General features: G+C 43.6%; 1 protein-coding gene across 2 annotated transcripts in view; it reads left to right on the top strand.

Moving 5' to 3' along the window:
- TMEM120B (transmembrane protein 120B) overlaps positions 1 to 18753 on the top strand; it is a 45361-nt gene that overhangs the window by 1737 nt on the left and 24871 nt on the right. For both annotated transcript variants that reach the window (XM_045041813.1, XM_003994636.5), the window contains exons 2-3: positions 16099 to 16217; positions 17901 to 18017. In XM_045041813.1, the coding sequence (XP_044897748.1) occupies positions 16099 to 16217; positions 17901 to 18017 (236 nt within the window). The remainder of the gene's footprint in view (positions 1 to 16098; positions 16218 to 17900; positions 18018 to 18753) is intronic.

Genomic DNA, 18753 nt, shown 5'->3' with positions numbered 1-18753 from the left:
AGCTTGCAAAGGAGACGTTTGATTTGTTGTTGTGTTCTTACTTGGTATCTTTGGGGTTCAGTTGTGTGAGAGACAGAGAGGAGTTGGGGATTCTGGATTTTGTCCCGTGGTGCACAGCAAGGGTTGTATAAGGGGAAACTGTGATGTCACCTACTCAGTTCTTCAGCAGTGGAGGAATGGGAATCGACGGAGCCTTTGGGGAAGAGGGACCTTGCTGGCTTCAGGCTTTGGTGGACCACTGCTGGGTCAGAGGTCAGTGATGGATGGAAAGCCACCGAGTCCCCAGCAGCATGGGTCAAGGTCATAGAGCAAAAGCACTGTCTATAACTTCAGTTCATAGATGAGGAAGCTGAAGCTTGGGAATGCTAATGGACTCAACTGGGGTCACACAGCTCTTTTAGTGGTAAAGCTGACACTAGAACTTCGTGCTTTAAATGCTTAGTTCAGATGTCTATCAGTGTGCTGGGAGTCCCTCTCTCTCTCCTCACCTCCACATCCCCCATAATGAATGCGAGAGCTTTGAACTCCTGAGCTGGAAGTCAATGGGATTTGAGGATAGTAAGTAGGGTATAGGGGCGCCTGGGTGGCTCGGTCGGTTGGGCATTCAGCTTCGGTTCAGGTCACTTTATCACAGTTCGTGCTTTCGAGCCCTGCGTTGGGCTCTGTGCTGACAGCTTGGAACCTGAAGCCTGCTTCGGATTCAGTGTCTCCCTTTCTCTCTGCCCCTGCTTGCGCGTGCGCGCTCTCTCTCTCTCTCTCAAAAATAAATAAACATTAAAAAAAAATAATAAAGGAGAACGCATTTTTAAAAAAGTAAGTAGGGTGTATGTTGTCATTGTGTATATGCTGGACAGACCCTCAGATATGAGACATTTATTGGGGAAAAAGGAGGTCACAACAGGCAGTCAGGTGGACAGATTGGAACTAGAAAGGAAGGAGATATATGGATATATAGATTTTTTTTTTTTACTAGAAAATTCCTTTCTATCTTAATTTTCCTATATTTGCCTTAGAATCTGGGATTTTGGGGTTTCATGTTTGTGTCTCTTTGATTCTGTCTTTCTTGGGGTCATAGCTAAGGTTTCTGTGTTTCACCTCTCCTTACCTTTTTCAAATGAAGGCAGGAAAGAGGAAGCCTAATTGTCAGACCCCAGAGGATTTGAAAGGTCTTTGGAATTCCCCCTCCCCCACTAAAAAAAAAGTTATCATCTCTGGGACTTTCTAGAGGAAAGGATCTGTTTTCTTTTGACTGTGATTTGCCTCTGCCAGGGCCTCACTAGACTCAGGGGCAAGGTCAAGTGGTTATGGGGACTTTGTTTTTGGTTTGGCTCGTTAGGGTTTCAGCTATGCTGGTGAATTGAGCATTGGTCTGAGACCAACTCGTTTGGCCCTGTGGCCTGTGGTGTGACCACAGAAGGTCACTTACAGACACCATGGCAGGTGATTTAATAAGCATTTCCTGCCTTGCATCACTGGAAACCTGACCCCATCCTTCCCCGTCCAGGAAGGAGGTAGCCTGAAGAGGCCTCTCCCTAAACCTGACCTCACAGAAATACAGGGGCCTGGTAGGCCACTGTAAAGACTTTTGTTTTTTTTCTACCAATGAAATGGGCATCCCTCGGGCTGCTGTGTATAGAATAGACATGAGAGAGACGGGATAGATGCAAAAAGGCCAGTATTATTTTATCAAAGCCCTATGAAGTAGATCCTTTTATCCCATTTTACAGAGGGAAAATCATATACCCAAAGTCACATGTCTTATAAGTACTGGAGTCAGGATTCAAACCCAGGCTGCTGAATATCAGAGTCTATACTCTTTTTTTTTTTTTAACTGTTGTTGTTGTTGTTGTTGTTGTTGTTATTTTTGAGACAGAGAGAGCATGAGCAGGGAAGGGGCAGAGAAAGAGGGAGACAGAGAATCCAAAGTAGGCTCCAGGCTCTGAGCTGTCAGCATACAGCCCAATGCGGGGCTTGAACTCACAAACTGTGCGAGCCGAAGTCAGAGGTTTAATCGACTGAGCCACCGAGTCCCCCCAAGATAATTTAAATCTTTAAGGGAAACATAGTGACATCTGTCATATACCACTTAAACTAACTTGGGATAGTTCACACCTGCACGTTAAATCACACTACATTCTTATTTATTTTTTAATTTTTTTTAATGTTTATTTATTTTTGAGAGAGAGAGAGAGAGAGACAGAGACAGAGACAGAGACAGAGTGCAAGCTGGGGAGGGGCAGAGAGAGAGGGAGACACAGAATCTGAAGCAGGCTCTAGGCTCCGAGCTGTCAGCCCAGAGCCCGACACGGGGCTTGAACTCACAAACTGTGAGATCATGAAGTCATGAGCCGAAGTCAGATGCTCAACCGACTGAGCCACCCAGGTGCCCCATGCTACATTCTTATTAATGATGTCATATCTTTGTGTAGTTAGATTTTTAGCGGTCTGTGATTAAAATCAAATATTATGTGAAAATCAATTGTGGAACACGAAATGAGGGTGAGAGTGTCCAATCCAATTCCAAAGGTTGAGAATTTGTGCAGAGCCCAATAGGCACACACATTCCATTAGTAAATAATTTTGGTTATTTCAGAATGAAATAAAAAAGATTTGTCAGTTTCTGAGTATTCTTTTTTTTTCCCCAAAAGGCTACTAAGTTGTTAGGGCATAAATACTTTTCAATTATTTGGCCTGAGGACTGTGAAAAGTTTACTGAGACATCAAGAGCGTGGTGAACCAGCAAAGTTTGTGAACCTTTGATTTATGTCCTGATTGTGGTGGTGTTTACACAATTGTATATATTTTCCAGAATTCATTGAGTTGTATAACTGAAAATTGATGAATTGATATGTAAATTATACCTCAATAAAACTGATTTAAAAAAAACACTACATGGCCTGTTACATATACCTGCTTTTTTTTTTTTTAAGTTTATTTATTTGTTTAGAGAGCACAAATGGGGGAGGGGCAAAGAGAGAGGGAGAATCCCAAGTAGGCTCCGCACTGTTATTGTAGAGCCCAATGTGGGGCTCAAACTCACAAACCATGAGATCATGACCTGAGCCAAAGTTGGACGCTTAACTGACCGAGCCACCTGGGCACCCCACATATATCTCATCTCCTAACCCTTTCACAACTGAGGAAACTGAGGTACAAAGAGATTACATAACTTAGCTAAGAAGTGGCAGACTCTGGATATGAAGAGTTAGGCTCTCCGGACTCCCAAACGTCTGACACACATGTCTAGTACTCTCACTTACTGCTCCTATATCAGACATCATTAATCAATCCTGGCATGTGACATCCTGGCATGTGACTTGGAATATTTTCCAGTATAGAATTGACGCAGTGTAGGTGAAGTCATCTTGCCATCCTTAGTGTTTTCATGGTGATGAGTCTTAGGTAGGTATACTCAGCATCCAGAAATCTTTATTTGAACTGGATTCCTTGGAAAGAAAACCATATGAAAGTAATCTCTCAAAAGCTTACCACTAGAGAGAAGCACAGCTATCAGGCACCACATTTTGGTGGTGGCCGTGGCTCTGTTGCAATGTACTGGGTTGCCCACCCACTCGCAATGCTCCTGGGCCGGAGCTCTATCTGAAAATGCCATGAGGTTCCATTGCTGGCAATTCTTGCAATAAATGCTGGCTTGGGTTGTGACTTCCCAGTTCTGGATCTTACAATTCAGCCACGCTGTGTTAATCAGGCATTTCCAGATGTTTCACAACCATGCTGGGACTTGGAGTCATTAACCTCATCTTCCCACTGGGGCAGAGCTTGGGGCCTCAGAGAACAGGAAAGGCAGCAGATTGCCTACGCCTCCAATGGAAACTCGCTTGTTTGTCTCCTATACGCGGTTTAAAAGGATGGTAATTACTGTGTAGGAAAGAAGGTATAGGCATTCCAGCTCATAGAGCCAATGTTAGTGCTTCTCTCTCTCTCTTTTAATCCATTCTACATGTTTAGAAGCAATACATATCCACCAAGTTAAAAATTCAAATAGAGATGTACAAGAATTCTCAGAAAGCTTGTTTATAACAGCTAAACGCTGGAAACCTAAATGTTCTTCAGAATGGATTATTCCACTGAACATCCATAGAGTAAGGTGCAGTGAGCAGACTGAATAAACTGGAACTACATGTGTCAACAGGGATAAGTGTTTTTAAAAGAAGAGCAACATTGAATGGAAAGTTGCAGAGACGTACATATAGTATGACGTGTATGATAAAGTTAAAAAGCATTCAGAACAATACCATGTATTGCTTGCTAATACATATATATAGTACAAGGGAGCGATATGGGCCAGATTCAGTAGGGTGGAGATTGGGGGAGGGGGGGCTGGTGAGAAGCAAATGACTCTCCCTGAAGGGTGTCACTGAAAGAAGTTTAAGGAAGGGGCTGTTTACAGAGGTGTGGTGGTTTAAGAGTGAGGCCCCTAGAGCTGGGGCCAGTCCTGTTCCTAAAGCAGCAGAGGGAAGGGGGGACCATCACCAGAGCTTGGCCAAAGTCTGTTGCTGGGGAAGAGATGCTGCAGGACAGGAGCTGTGATGGTTGAAGACTGCAGTAAAGCAGAAAGGAGGCAGAAGGAATAAATACCCCAGTTTCTCTCTCCTCCCACTGTGCATCCATTGGCTAAACCCAAGTAGGAGGCAGGGCAAGGGAGTCTGGGAGATGCAGTCCACAGGGGTCAGCCTCGTAGGGCACAGAGAAAGACAGGATTGATCTGGGGTGGGCATGGGGGCAGAAATAACCAGCAGAGGGGTCCCCCTCTTTGGGGGCAGAGGATAGGGATACCATATAGAAAGTATACATAGGTGCTTTTAACTCTCTTGCACTATATTTCCTTTTGCTAATGTTTATTTTTGAGGGAGGGAGGGGCAGAGAGAGGGGGACAGGGGATCTGACAGCAGAGAGCCTGACAAGGCAATCAAACTCACAAGCCATGGTGAGATCATGATCTGAGCCAAAATCAGATGCTTAACCAACTGAGTCACCCGGGTGCCCCAATGATTATTTCTGTCTTTTTTTTCTTTTTAATGTTTATTCATTTATTTAAAAAATTTTTTTAATGTTTATTTATTTTTGAGAGAGAGAGAGAGAGAGAGAGAGAGAGCGAGCGAGCATGAGCAGGGGAGGGGCAAATTAAGAGGGAGACAGAATCTGAAGCAGGTTCCAGGCTCCGAGCTGTCAGCACAGAACCCGATGCGGGGCTTGGACTCACACACAGGCTGTGAGATCATGACCTGAGCTGAAGTCCGATGCTTAACTATGCCACCCAGGCACCCCTATTCATTTATTTTGGACAGAAAGAGTGTGTGAGTGGGGGGAGGGAAGAGAGAGAGTGAGAGACATGGGATCTGAAGCAGGCTTAGAGCTGTCAGCACAGAGCCCAATGTGGGGCTTGAACCCAAAAACCATGAAATCATGACCTGAGGTGAAGTCGGCTGCTTAACCAACTGAGCCACCCAGGTGCCCCTCCCCCAACTATTATTTCTTAAACTGAGGGTGAGAATATGGGTGTTCATGTTTATTTTCTACTAATTATATGATTTTCTTTCTTTTTTTGTATGCCTGAAATATTTCATAGTAAATAAGCAGGAGACCAAAAAGTAACCCAACAGTACCAAAAGGCTTATAAAGAAAAGTAGCTCTGGGGTGCCTGACTGACTCATTCAGAAGAGCATACAATTTTTGATATCAGGGCTGTGAGTTCAAGCCCCACGTTGGGTGTAGAGATTAAATAAATAAAACTTAAAAAAAAAAAAAAGGGAAAAACAGCTCTATAGGTTCACTGTCAGTCACTTACATGATCATGACCATGCAAATATTATTTACTGCTTAATTGATTATTGTACTATGCTTGTATTTTCTCTTTTAGATATTTTGATTAAATTTATATAGTTAGCATTTGATTCTTTACTGGCAATGTTTGCTTATAATTATTCTCTTTTTTCTCCCTTAAAGCTCCATCCTTAGATAGCCTGTCAAATGTGTTTCTTTTCTTTGGCCTTGAACTAGACAGTTAGGGGGTGGGGGTTTGCTTTGTACTCCCAAATGGAGTACTTTCTTCTGCAGCTGCTTGTCTGCTTTGGTGCCCCCAGCATTCTGGGTTATTTTTAGAGGTTGCAACTTGATGTGGGAGTCAATCACATTTAATAAGCTGGTACTCCCTGCACCCTATGCTGAGAGCGGACTCACAGTGTTTGGTGTTTCCCATGTTCCAATCCACTGCAGCCAAGTTTAGAAACAAAAATAGTGATTTGGCAGTTTGTCATTTTCTTTAGAAGTTAAACATACATTTACCATATGACCAGCAATTCCATTCCTGCGTATCTACCCAAGAGAAATGAAAATCTATCTTTGCAGAAAGATTTGTACATATTCATGGAAGTATTATTTATAATGGCAAAAGAGTGGAAATAACCGAAATGTCCAATGACAGGTGAATGGATAAACAAAATGTGGTGCATCTGTACCAAATTTTTATTGTTAAGTAGCAATAGAAACAAAATAATACGTGCTTCTGCCTATTGTCCATAAGTACAACCATCCTGCGAAACCTCTCATAAGCCAAACTGGCATAAAGCAGAGAGTATCCCTTGTTTTCTGAAAGTTTGAGTTACACCACTTTGCTTTTACGACAGACCTCCCTTAGTACCTGTTTTCGCTAACCAAAAGAAATCCGAGGAGGAATTTCACTTTTATGGAAAAAAAAAAAAAAAGCCATTACTTTACTAACAGAGGTCTTTCATAAAAGCAGTAACGTAATGAGACAGAGATACTTGTGTGTGCTACAATGTAAATAAACCTCAAAAACGTGATGCTGAGTAAAAGAAGCCAGACACAAGACCACATATTGTATGATTCCATTTATATGAAATATCCAGAAAAGACAAATCTGTAGGGACAGAAGGTGGGTTAGTGGTTGCCAGTGGGGAGTGACTGCTGTCATAGACATGAGGGATCTTACTGGGTGGTAGAAATGTCCTTAAGCTGGATGTGATGATAGTTGCATAACTTGGTAAATGTATAAAAATCACTGAATTGTACATGTAAAATGAGTGAGTTTTATGATATGTGAATCATACTTCAGTAAAGTTGTTAAAAAAGGATGGTTTATCTATTTCTACCAAATTCTTGGTTTGGTAGAAAAACACGCAATTTGACTGTTCAGAGATCTGCATTTTTAGGTGCCCATTTAGCTACTGGCTTGATGAAGGATTCTTTCAATGAGGCTCCAGGTCTTGTTTTTAGCATCTTTAGGATGATGATAGTGCCCAGGGCAAGAGGCTGGTAATCATGAGTCCAGAGATTTGTGGCTTCTCTTCGTACCTTGTATGGTTAACTTTGCCCAGAAGGAAAACTCTGTTCTTATGCATTTTTGTTTGTTTACTTATTTTGTGTGTGTGTGTGCGTGAGAGAGTGTTTGTTTAGTGTGTGTGTGTGTGTGTGTGTGTGTGTGTGTGTGAGAGAGAGAGAGAGAGAGAGAGAGAGAGGGACAGAGAGAGAGAGAGAGAGAGAGAGAGAGATTGAGAGAGAGAGAACATGAGCAGATGAGCAGGGGAGGGGCAGAGAGAGAGGGAAAAGGAGAGAATCCCAAGCAGGCTGTGTGCCATCAGCACAGAGCCCAGTGCATGGCTCGAACTCCCAAACCTTGTGAGATCACAACCTGAGCCGAAATCAAGAGTCGTGTACTTTTTTTTTTTTTAATTTTTTTTTTTCAACATTTATTTATTTTTTTTGGGACAGAGAGAGACAGGGCATGAACGGGGGAGGGGCAGAGAGAGAGGGAGACACAGAATCGGAAACAGGCTCCAGGCTCCGAGCCATCAGCCCAGAGCCTGACGCGGGGCTCGAACTCACGGACCACGAGACCGTGACCTGGCTGAAGTTGGACGCTTAACCAACTGCACCACCCAGGCGCCCCAAGAGTCGTATACTTAATGGACTGAACCACCCAGATGCCCCTGTTCTTAGGCATTTTAATCTAGATTCTGACATTTGCTTCTGAAATGAAGACATTCAATTCAAACTGGCAAAGCTAAACAGACTAAAACACCATTTGTTTGCATATGTAATTGGGAGGTCAAAGATAAACTGACCATCTAGGGGCTCAAATAAATGAACCCTTGGGGCTCAGCCTTCTTCTACCTCTCTGCCCTGTTTTCTCATTAGTTGGATCCGTGCTGAAGCAAGACAGCCCCATTCGCTCTGGGCTCACATTAGCTCTTCTTCCTTCAAACTAGTGGAGGAAGAACTCTTGTTCAGCAGTTCTGATGAAATCCCCCCCTCCCCACCCCCCAACTGAGTTTTGCTGGTTTTGAATGCCTGTCTCTGAATCAGCCTGCTTGGGTCAGGAGGCTAATGTTCTGATTGGCCAGCCTGGGTCATATGCCCTGAAACCTGGGACAGGTTCAACCTCATTCCTAGTCACATTTCAGTAACTGAGTGTGGGGGAGGGATAGATCTCCAAAGAAACTGTGGAGACATTAACCAGAAGGGGAATAGCTGCGTAGTTGGCAAAAACAACAGAAAGCTTCCATATGGTGACCAGTTCTATTTGAGGCCACAGGTTCAGGGTTGACTGGATGAAAGGCAGGTTTGGAGATTGGATTGCTGCATAGTGGTTCATCTTGCTCCTGGAAAAAGCATCTGAAAGCACAGGTTTAATTGAGGGTCTTCTGGAGACAGGTGCAGAGGACAGCCAGGGATTCCAAGGGAGGACAAGAGTTACATCCCACCATCTGACCTCCCAGAACCACTCTGTGGACAATGCATCAAGAGACAGCTGTTAGGAAATGGTGTAGCTCTATGGAAAATGGTATGGTAGTTCCTAAAAAATATATTAAATGAATTACTATTTGGTCTAGCAAACCCACTTCTGGGTATATACCCAAAAGAATTGAAAACAGGGACTCAAAACAGATGCTTATATACCCATGTTCATAGTAACATTTATATATATATATATATATATATATATATATATATATATATGTATATATATATATACACACACACACACATATATATATATATATATATATACACACACATACATACACACCTTCTCCCTCCCTCTCTCTCTCTCACGTGCGCGCGCACACACACACACACAATGGAATATTACTCAGCCATAAAAGAATGAAATGTTGCCATTTGCACCAATGTGGATGGAGCTAGAGAGTATAATGCTAAGTGAAATAGGTCTGTCAAAGAAATATACCATATGCTTTCACTCATGTAGAATTTAAGAAACAAAACAAATGAGCAAAGGGAAAAAAAGAGAAATCAAGAAACAAACTCTTAATTATTAGAGAACAAACTGATGGTTGCCAGAGGGGAAGGGAGTGGGGGGGATGGGTTAAATAGGTGATGGGGATTAAGTAGTGTGCTTGTGATGGCACTGGGTGATGTATGGAATTGTTGGATCACTATATTGTACACCTGAAACTAATAGAATACTGTATATTAAGTAACTGGAATTTTTAAAAATGTAATCATGTATTCCCCCCATCCCCCAAAAAACCCTGCATTTTTTCCCCCAAAGTGTTTCTGAGACGTCAGACCTAAATTATGAAGAACTAGAAGGGTCCACATGTATGATTCAGTTAAACTTATCCGGTTCTTTTTTCTTTTTTTAATTTTTTTTTTAATGTTTATTTTTGAGAGAGACAGAGACAAAATGCGGGTGTGTTAGGGGCAGAGAGAGAGGTAGACGCAGAATCCAAAGCAGGCTCCAGGCTCTGAGCCATCAGCACAGAGCCTGACGCGGGGCTTGAACCCACGAACTGTGAGATCATGACCTGAGCTGAAGTCAGACGCTCAACTGACTGAGCCACCAGGCGCCCGTTTGTTTGTTTGTTTGTTTGTTTGTTTGTTTGTTTGTTTGTTTGTTTGTTTGTTTTTTAAGGACAGTATATGGTTCTACTTATCTAAGGTATCTGGGAGAGTAAAATTTATTATTATTTTTTTTAATTAAAAAAAAATTTTTTTTAACGTTTAGTTATTTTTGAGACAGAGAGAGACAGAGCATGAACAGAGGAAGGGCAGAGAGAGAGGGAGACACAGAATCTGAAACGGGCTCCAGGCTCTGAGCTGTCAGCACAGAGCCCGACGCGGGGCTTGAACTCATGGACCGTGAGATCATGACCTGAGCTGAAGTCGGACGCCCAACCGACTGAGCCACCCAGGCGCCCCTGGGAGAGTCAGATTTATAGAGAAAGTAGGATGGTGGTTGCCAGGGTCTGGGGAAATAGAAAATGGAGTTATTGTTTGATGGGTTTGGAGTTTCAGTGGGGATGATGAAAAAGTTCTGGAGATGGATGGTGGGGATGGCTGCCCAATGATGTGAACATATCTAATGCCACCAAATTGTACACTTAAAATGATTAATAGTTTTTTGTTTTTTTTTTAATTTTCTTTTTTCAACGTTTATTTATTTTTGGGGACAGAGAGAGACAGAGCATGAACGGGGGAGGGGCAGAGAGAGAGGGAGACACAGAATCGGAAACAGGCTCCAGGCTCTGAGCCATCAGCCCAGAGCCCGACGCGGGGCTCAAACTCACGGACCGCGAGATCGTGACCTGGCTGAAGTCGGACGCTTAACCTACTGCGCCACCCAGGCACCCCGATTAATAGTTTTTTTTAATTAAAAAATTTTTTTAATATTTTTATTTATTTTTGGGAGAGAGCATGAGCGGGGAAAGGGGAGAGAGAGGGAGACACAGAATCCAAAGCAGGCTCCAGGCTCTGAGCTGTCAGCACAAAACCTGACATGGGGCTTAAACCCACAAACTGTGAGATGTGAGCCCGACTTTGGACCTGAGCTGAAGTCCGAAGCTTAACCGACTGAACCACCCAGGCGCCCCTACACTTAAAATAATTAAGAGGGTAATTTTTAAGATGTGTCTTATATAAATCAGAAAAATTTTTTTAAATTTTAATGGTTAAAGTGGTAAATTTAATGTTATATATATTCTACCGCAGTTAAAGAGAGAAAGAGGCAGGTTTCTGGAGAAAAATTAGGATCCAAGAGATGAATTGGTAAATGTTCCTACTGCTTGTGGGACTGGCATGAGGGTAGAATCAGCAGAGTCTGAGCATGGGCGAGGAATGCCCTGGGAGTGGAGCATGTGTCACACTAAGGGCCTTGTTTCTGACTCCCTCCTCCCCTTCCCCCCACCCCATGTTGTCCTCCTCATAGCTGGCAAATCCTGAGCCTGGAGCTGGAGACAAGAGTAGACCAGATGTATGGTCTCCAATATAGGATCTCCCCTGGGAAGTGGTTCTAGCTGATGGCAGAGAGAGAGAGAGAGAGAGAGAGAGAGAGAGAGAGAGAGAGAGAGAGAATATGAACCAGAGGGGAGCAGGAGTGACTCCATATGCCTGGGGACAAAATTGTGGGAAGGCTCGCCGACTTCCCATCCCTACCCAGTCCGATGCCATAGCACTGAGCAGAAAATATCACCAGCAGAGCTTTAGACAAGTGCCTGTAGAAAAGTAGATGTCATTGAGTGTTGTTGAGGTGTGGACAACTATCATACACTGTGGATGGGAGTGTAAATTGGTAGAGCCACTCTGTGGGCAGTTTGCCAAGATCTATTAAAACTAAAACCAAGGCTGTACACTCTGACCCAGCAATCCTTCTTCTCTGCCCTAGAGAGAGATGCTTGTGTGTATGCCCAGGGAGGCACCGCAAAGATGTTATTCAGTGTTGCATTGTTGGTTATAGGCAGAGACTAGAAATGACCTACATATCCAGCGATAGGAGAGTGGCTCAATAAACTGTAGCATGTCCATAGCATAGCACTAAAAAGAATGAAGTATGTGTATCCATATATTCTTATGTTGGTAGAGCTTCAAGACATATTGTGGAGTGAGAAAAGAAAGTTGTGGAATTGTATCTATATTCTGATACTTTTATTATATTTTTAAAAATCAAAAGTATGTGTGTTAGGGTCTAAGCTATGCTGCTGTAACAAAGAGATCCCCAAATTTAGAAGAAGAAAAAAAAAAGGCTTAAATGAGGTAGCTTCTTTCTCACCTAACAGTCCAAAGGGAGTGTGGTCCAGGGTAAGTGGTGTTCAGTTTTGTGTTGCTATATGAAACAGCAGTGATTACATTTTGCTTATGGATTCTGTGGCTCAGGAGTTTAGACAGGGCCATGGAGTGGCTTGACTGTGTTCTATGATGTCAGAGGCTTTAGCTGGGAAGACTTGAATGGCTGGGAGTAACTCACATGGCTGTGGCTAGAATCATCTGGAGGTTTCTTTACCCGTGCATCTAAATGCCTGAGCTGGAATGACAAGAACCTTTGTCTTAATTGGGACTACTGCTCAGAGTGCCTACATGTGACTTCTCTATGTGGTTAGGATTTCCATACAACATGGTGGCCTCAGAGTAGTTGAACTGTTTGCTCTAAAAGCAGATGTTCCAGCAAAAAAGGCAGAAGCCACATGGCCTTCCATACGTATTCTCAGAAACTGTCATGTTGCCCCTGCCATATTTTATCGGTCAAACCAGCCACAAGCCTGTTTGTATTTAAGAGGAGGGAACAGAGATCCCACCTCTTTCTGTGAGGAGTGCCAAGGGGTGGGCATTCTGTTTTAAAACCATCACAGGTGAGAAGCTCTGTCACATGAGGTCACCCAAGGTTGGTTTGGCTGGGGAAGGGACATTGGGCTTTGCCATTGACATGTGGCTTCCATTTCTGGTTTCAAGGTAACTGCACCTGTTGTCGTCATATCCCAGCCAGGGAAAGGGACAGTGGAGGGCAAGCATCTCCTTATAAAAAGGTGGTTCGGAACTTGCATACGTCACTTCTACCTGCATCCCTTTGGCTAACTCTTAGTCCTGCTGCTATACACAGCCACAAGGGAGGCTGGGAAATGTCTGTTACTGAGCAGCTACGTGCCCAGCTACAACTCAGTGTGGTCCTGTTACTAAAGGAAGTAAAGGAGAATGAGTATTAGGAACAATTAATTTTTGCAACAGCGTGTATTTTTCATAAATATGTATATATATTTGTGTGCATATGTATAGAAATAGGCCTATGTAGAATACAGAAATACATAGATAAATAGACTGCAGTCTGAAAGAATACATAGAAAAAGGTCTAGAAGAAACTAGTAACAGTAGTTAACCTCTAGAGAAGGGGGAGAAGACAGGATGGGGGATATTCATAGCTGACTGTAGCTGTAGTGTTTTAATTTTTAACGAGGATAATGTCTTCATGTTTTACTTTGAAATTAAATATTAATTTAAGCCCAGGAGGGCCTGGTGAGCATCTGGCTGCTGATGTTGCAGTCTTGGTCTTATCTTTCCGTAGTGGGACCCAGCACCAAAGAGAGCCAGGAGGTAGCATGGCCCTTAATCTCCCAGGAGATTCAGCTGGTGTTTCAGGGGACTTTTGGTCCAGAGGCCCCACATTCTCAAAGTCTGTGTACTCTATTTGGGGTATTTCTGCCCCCATCCTTCCTGTCCAGTTCTAGAGGGTTTCCTTTGTTACTAGCAGATTAGTTGAACATAGAGGGCTGTTTGGGCACTGAGGAATTCAAAAGTGAATAAATTACAGCCTCCTTCTGTACAGATTACAGATAGGAATCTTGTTCATTACAGATAGGAAGCTGGTCACTGTAAGTGGAGACAGCAGTGGACAGAGACTTTCCCAGGCAATCAAAGTTAACATCTCAGACACTGTGTCCCTCCTGATAGGAGACACTGAGGACACAGAGTCACTCTAATGGCATTTCTGTCCCAAATGCATAACCAAAATCCATTCATGAGGAAATACCTGACAAACTCAGATGGGGGGACATTCTTCAAAACAACTGGACTGAACCCTTTTAAAATGTCCATGTCATGAAAGACAAAGGAAAGTTGAGGAGCTGTTGTAGACTGAAGGAGTCTGAGATACAATGATTTGATCATTGTACGGTGAATGTGTAAGAGAATGTCGTGTTCTTAGGAAATATGCACTGAAGTATTTAAGAGTAAAGAAGCATGTTGTCTACAGTCAACTCCCAAACGGTTTAGAAAGGAGTAGGCAAACTTTTTTGGCAGAAAGGCTAGGTAATGAGGATTCTAGGCTGTGGCGGGCCATATGGTCTGTGTCACAACAACTCGCTCTGCTGATGTAGCGCCAGAGTAGCCACGACAATATGTAAATGAACGGGTGTGGCTGTGCTCCAATAAAGTTTATTTATGGATAGTGAAATTTCAATTTCATATACTTTTCACGTGTCATAAAGCATTCTTCTTTTGAGTTTTTTCAACCAGGCAAAAATCATTCCAGCTTACTGCCCATACAAAATCTGGTGGCTGGATTCGGCCTGTGGGTTGTAGTTCACTGATGCCTGCAATAGAAGAAGAACGCACACACACACGATAAAGCAAATACGTATGGCATAATGCTAACCATAAATCTGGGTGAAGGGTACAGGGGAGTTCTTTTTATTCTTCTTACAGTTCTTTAGCAAGTTTGGAATTATTTTAAAGTAAAAAGTTAGGGGCACCTGGGTGACTCGGTCATTGAGTGCCCGACTCTTGGTTTCAGCTCAGGTCATGATCTCATAGTTTGTGGATTCGGGCCCCATGTCAGGTTCTGTACTGTCAGCCTGCTTGGAATCCTCTCTCTCCCTCTTTCTTTGCCCTTCTCCTGCTCGAGTGCTCTCTCTCTCAAAAAAATAAATTAAAAACAAGAAAATGTTTAAAATAAAATAAAAAGTTAAATAAACAGCATGATTTTCCTCCCTGGGGGGCCCAGGAAGGATACTGTGTAAATTTGGGGGAACAAACCCTCTCATCTCAGAGCCAAGGGAGACTTGCTCATAGTGTTCTTTGAAGCTGTTCCTCACTGTTATTTGTTCACTTCACTGCCTTCACTTCTTCCTTATTTTCTGGCTTAACTGTCATGTCTAGAGACCCCACTTGGCAGATGTGAGAGTTTGGGCTCTGGCCTCATCCTTTAACTGTCCCCTTTTTCTCTCTCTCTGCTAAATACATTTCACCACCACCCAAGAAAACAGATGCTTTAAATATGTTCATTGGGTTATTGTTTTTTTAGTGTCATGGTCCCTGTCCCTAATAGTTTCCTCCAAATTGTTGGTGTTTGTCTTAGATTATCAGAACTCTAGAGGGAAAAGGTTGTTTCTCTGCATATGTCGGGGTGTAATGTTGGGGGAGGTGCCCTGTGGCAGAGTGATGGAGAAGTTACTGTGTTCATTCTCCCTGCACTGGGAAGTCTCTTGTATTTCCCCTGGCCTTATGGCCCTGAATGTTTATTTCCAGATACTGGCTTTATTGGAGTGACTGTTCCTGGGGTAGGGAGGGCTAGCTTTACGGGAAGAGGTATGTCCTTTTAGTTGACTTAGCAAGAACTCTCTTCATTGCTAGGATCAGAAACCCAACTCAGATTGGCCTAAGTGAAAAGGAATTTATTAATTCATATAATGAAGAGCATTACATTTAGACCTGGTTAAATCTAAGGGCTGAAATGATGCTGTGAGAATGCTGTCTTGTACCCTGTTGCAATTATATTTGTGTTTGGCTTCATTTGCTCTGCAGCCCCAGGTGTACTTTCTACCAGATTAGCAAACCCAGAAGGAGGGCATTTCTAAACCAATACTTAGAGCCACAGTCCCCAGACTGACCTCATTGGCCCAAATAAGCCACGTGTCTGCCTCTGAGCCAGTCAGTGGCCAGGGGATTGGAGGATACTGATTGGCCAGACCTAGGTCACATGACTTCTCCTGGCATGGAGACTCTTAGCTCTAGTCAAACCAACTGGACCAAGAATTGACAAGAGGTGGCCTCTCAAAGGCATTATTTGGTTGCCTTTACCATTAGGAAGGATAGAACCTGTCTAGGGAAAAAAAAAAAAAAAAAAAAACACATTGGTTCCTTACACAAGTGCTGTGCCATGCTGCCTTTCCTAATTCCAGCCCCAGTTTTGTAATCCACATCTCTGATGGTGGTAGTTGTATCATCTCAGCTGCCAAACTGACTTCCGTAGTCATGTCCTATGATACAAACTATGAAAAACGTCCCATTCATGTTCTCCCATACACCCTGCTACGGGTCTCTATCCCTCAGGAAACCCACAGGATCTACAGGCAGAAGCTGGAGGAGCTGACTTCACTTCAGACTTTATGTAGTGGCTCTATCAACAAGCAGAAGACGCGACTAAAGGACTTGAAGCACACACTCCAGAGGTAGGTGAGGCTGCAGTGCCCCTGGTTTTAAGGGCTAGAAACCCAACTCAGCTGTCTTGAGCAGAGAATGGAAATTTTAGTGGAAAAATCCCAGGAGTAATTTCAGACATCACTGGATCCATGGGTCAAAAGATGTTTTTAGGATTCTTCCCCCCTCTGAATTCTGCCTTCCTCGAGACTGGCTTCACTCTCAGGCCGACTGTCCCGTTATGGTCACCGAGATGGCCACCAGCAGTGCCAGACTTGTGTCTTCCAGCCATACTTCCTATTGGTTTGGTTACCCCAGCAGAATAACTTGTTTTTCCAGCAAGAGTTCTGGATGTGATCCTCATTAGCTGGAATTGGTCACGTGCCCATTTGTGAACTAATCACTGAGACTCTGGTTAGGCAAGACTAGGTCATAGGCTTAGTTTATGGACCTGGGGAATGGGACAGCCTTACTTGAACTATATGGAAGGGGAAAGAGGATGAGAGAGAGTTCCCTAGAGGAAGGTTGTTATAGGTCTCTGGTGTAGGTGGTGGGAAAACTGGTATCCCTGGGGGGACATACTTAAGCTCATGATTTAGTTCAGTTCTTGAGGCCAGGATCATATGTCCACTTTCCGATTGATCCTCATGTCCTCATGGTTTGGAAATTGCTCTCATCCCTCATAGGTAAAGGAGCCCAGTGAATGCTGTGATCCCCAGGCAGGCAGGGAGACTGAGGCTCTGAGTGGCTTATCCCAGTATACTTAGCTGGGACTCCATATCATAGTGTGTAACTCCTGGTCCATTTTTCCCTTCCCTTGTGGACAGTTTTTGCAAAGGTTGCTGGTTGTATCTCTAGCCTTGGCTGACCATTTTGGAAATGGAGGCCCATTAGTCATGGAGTAGAGTATGGATGGTTCCATGTAATGATATCACCACTCTTGGAAAAAACACATCTTACTGGTGGTAAGATTCAATAGTCTTCATTAGGCTAGGATTTTTCAACCTTGGCACTGTTGACAGTTCTGCTGCAGGGTCTGTCCTGTGCATTATGGGATGTTTAGCAGCATCCCTGGCCTCTATCTATCCCTGTTTGACAAACAAAATATTCCTAGACATTGCCAAGTGTTTCCATTGGGTTAGAGAACCCATGGGACCCATGAGAACCATTGGGTTAGAAGGTTGAGCCATGAGGGTGCCTACTATTCTGAGAGTGTGTCCACTGACTTGTTTTTCTAGTTTTATGAGTTAAATATCACCAAAGAATAACAGACAATGATCATTTAGCTGCTTTTACATTTAAAGCACTTTCCTGTCTGCCCTTCTCATAATCAGGCTATTCTTCTAGAATAGTAAGAAGTATGGTATTGCCTGTAGAGGTCCATCGAGCTCATGCTTGAGTATCAAGGACCATTCTAAATGTGTTGCTTTGCTTGTGCTCACTTAATCCTCACAACAGTATTGTCCATGAGGTAGGCCTGATGCTACTCCTGATTTTCAGGTATGGAAAATAAGGCAGGGAGGTTAAAGAACTTTCCCAAGGTCACAAGACTAGCAGGGACCCAATGTCAAACCCACAGGGTGCAGAGGGAGAATTGAGGTTACAAGAAGCATTGAGATAGAAAGATGGGAGGGCAGTGCCCAGAGCTCCCGGATTCTTCCTCCAGTCTGAGTAACACGGCTGCTTCTCCTATGCCCACACTTCTGACCAAACAGGTACAAGCACCATGCGAGTCGGGAGGAGGCAGAGCTCATCCAGCAGATGAGTGCCAACATCAAGGAGCGGCAGAATGTCTTCTTCGACATGGAAGCCTACCTGCCCAAGAAGAATGGGTAGGAACTGGAAACATATCCCACCCCTGCAGGGCAACAAAGAAAACGAAGCTTCCTTATGTGTTCCTCCATGGAACGGGCAGGGATCTCAGAGTGAACTTCCTGGGAGGGCTTTGGCAAGGAACTAGATGTAAGATCTCGTTTCTAGCACTGGCCGCATGCCTGGGGCCACCCAAGGTCCAGAGGAAAGTTTTCTCCCAAAAAACAAACATTTATTTATTTATTTTTATTTTAAATTTCAGTATAGTTAACAGACAGCATTGTATTAGTTTCAGGTATACGGTATAGTGATTTAATTCCATACATCACCCAGTGCTCATCACCACAAGTGCGCCCTTAATCCCCTTACCTATTCCCCACCCCCCCCCCCCGGTAACCATTAGTTTTTTTTCTCTGTAGTTAAGAGTCTGTTTCTTGGTTTCTCTCTCTCTCTCTCTCTCTCTCTCTCTCTCTCTCTCTCTCTCTCTCTTTTCCTTTGAGAACAAACATTTATTGAGTGCCTGCTGTATGCCTGGCATTGTGCTGGGGGCTCTTGAATTGTCTACAGCTTGGTGAGTCGGACCCAGATATCTGAATTCTACAAGGTTCAGAGACATAGCGGGTGTTTTGCTCAGGTGGCGCAGCCCAGGTTTGGATGTGAATACCCTGACTCCAGAGCTTGTGTTCTTTCTGTCTTCCTCCTTTGGAGAAGTCCCATCTCCTCCCTCAAGTGACATCACTCCCACCTGTTCCAGAG

Source organism: Felis catus, chromosome D3 (assembly GCF_018350175.1).
Source record: "Felis catus isolate Fca126 chromosome D3, F.catus_Fca126_mat1.0, whole genome shotgun sequence".
Classification (NCBI taxonomy): Eukaryota; Metazoa; Chordata; class Mammalia; order Carnivora; family Felidae; genus Felis; species Felis catus.
This window is presented reverse-complemented; position numbering and strand designations above follow the sequence as displayed.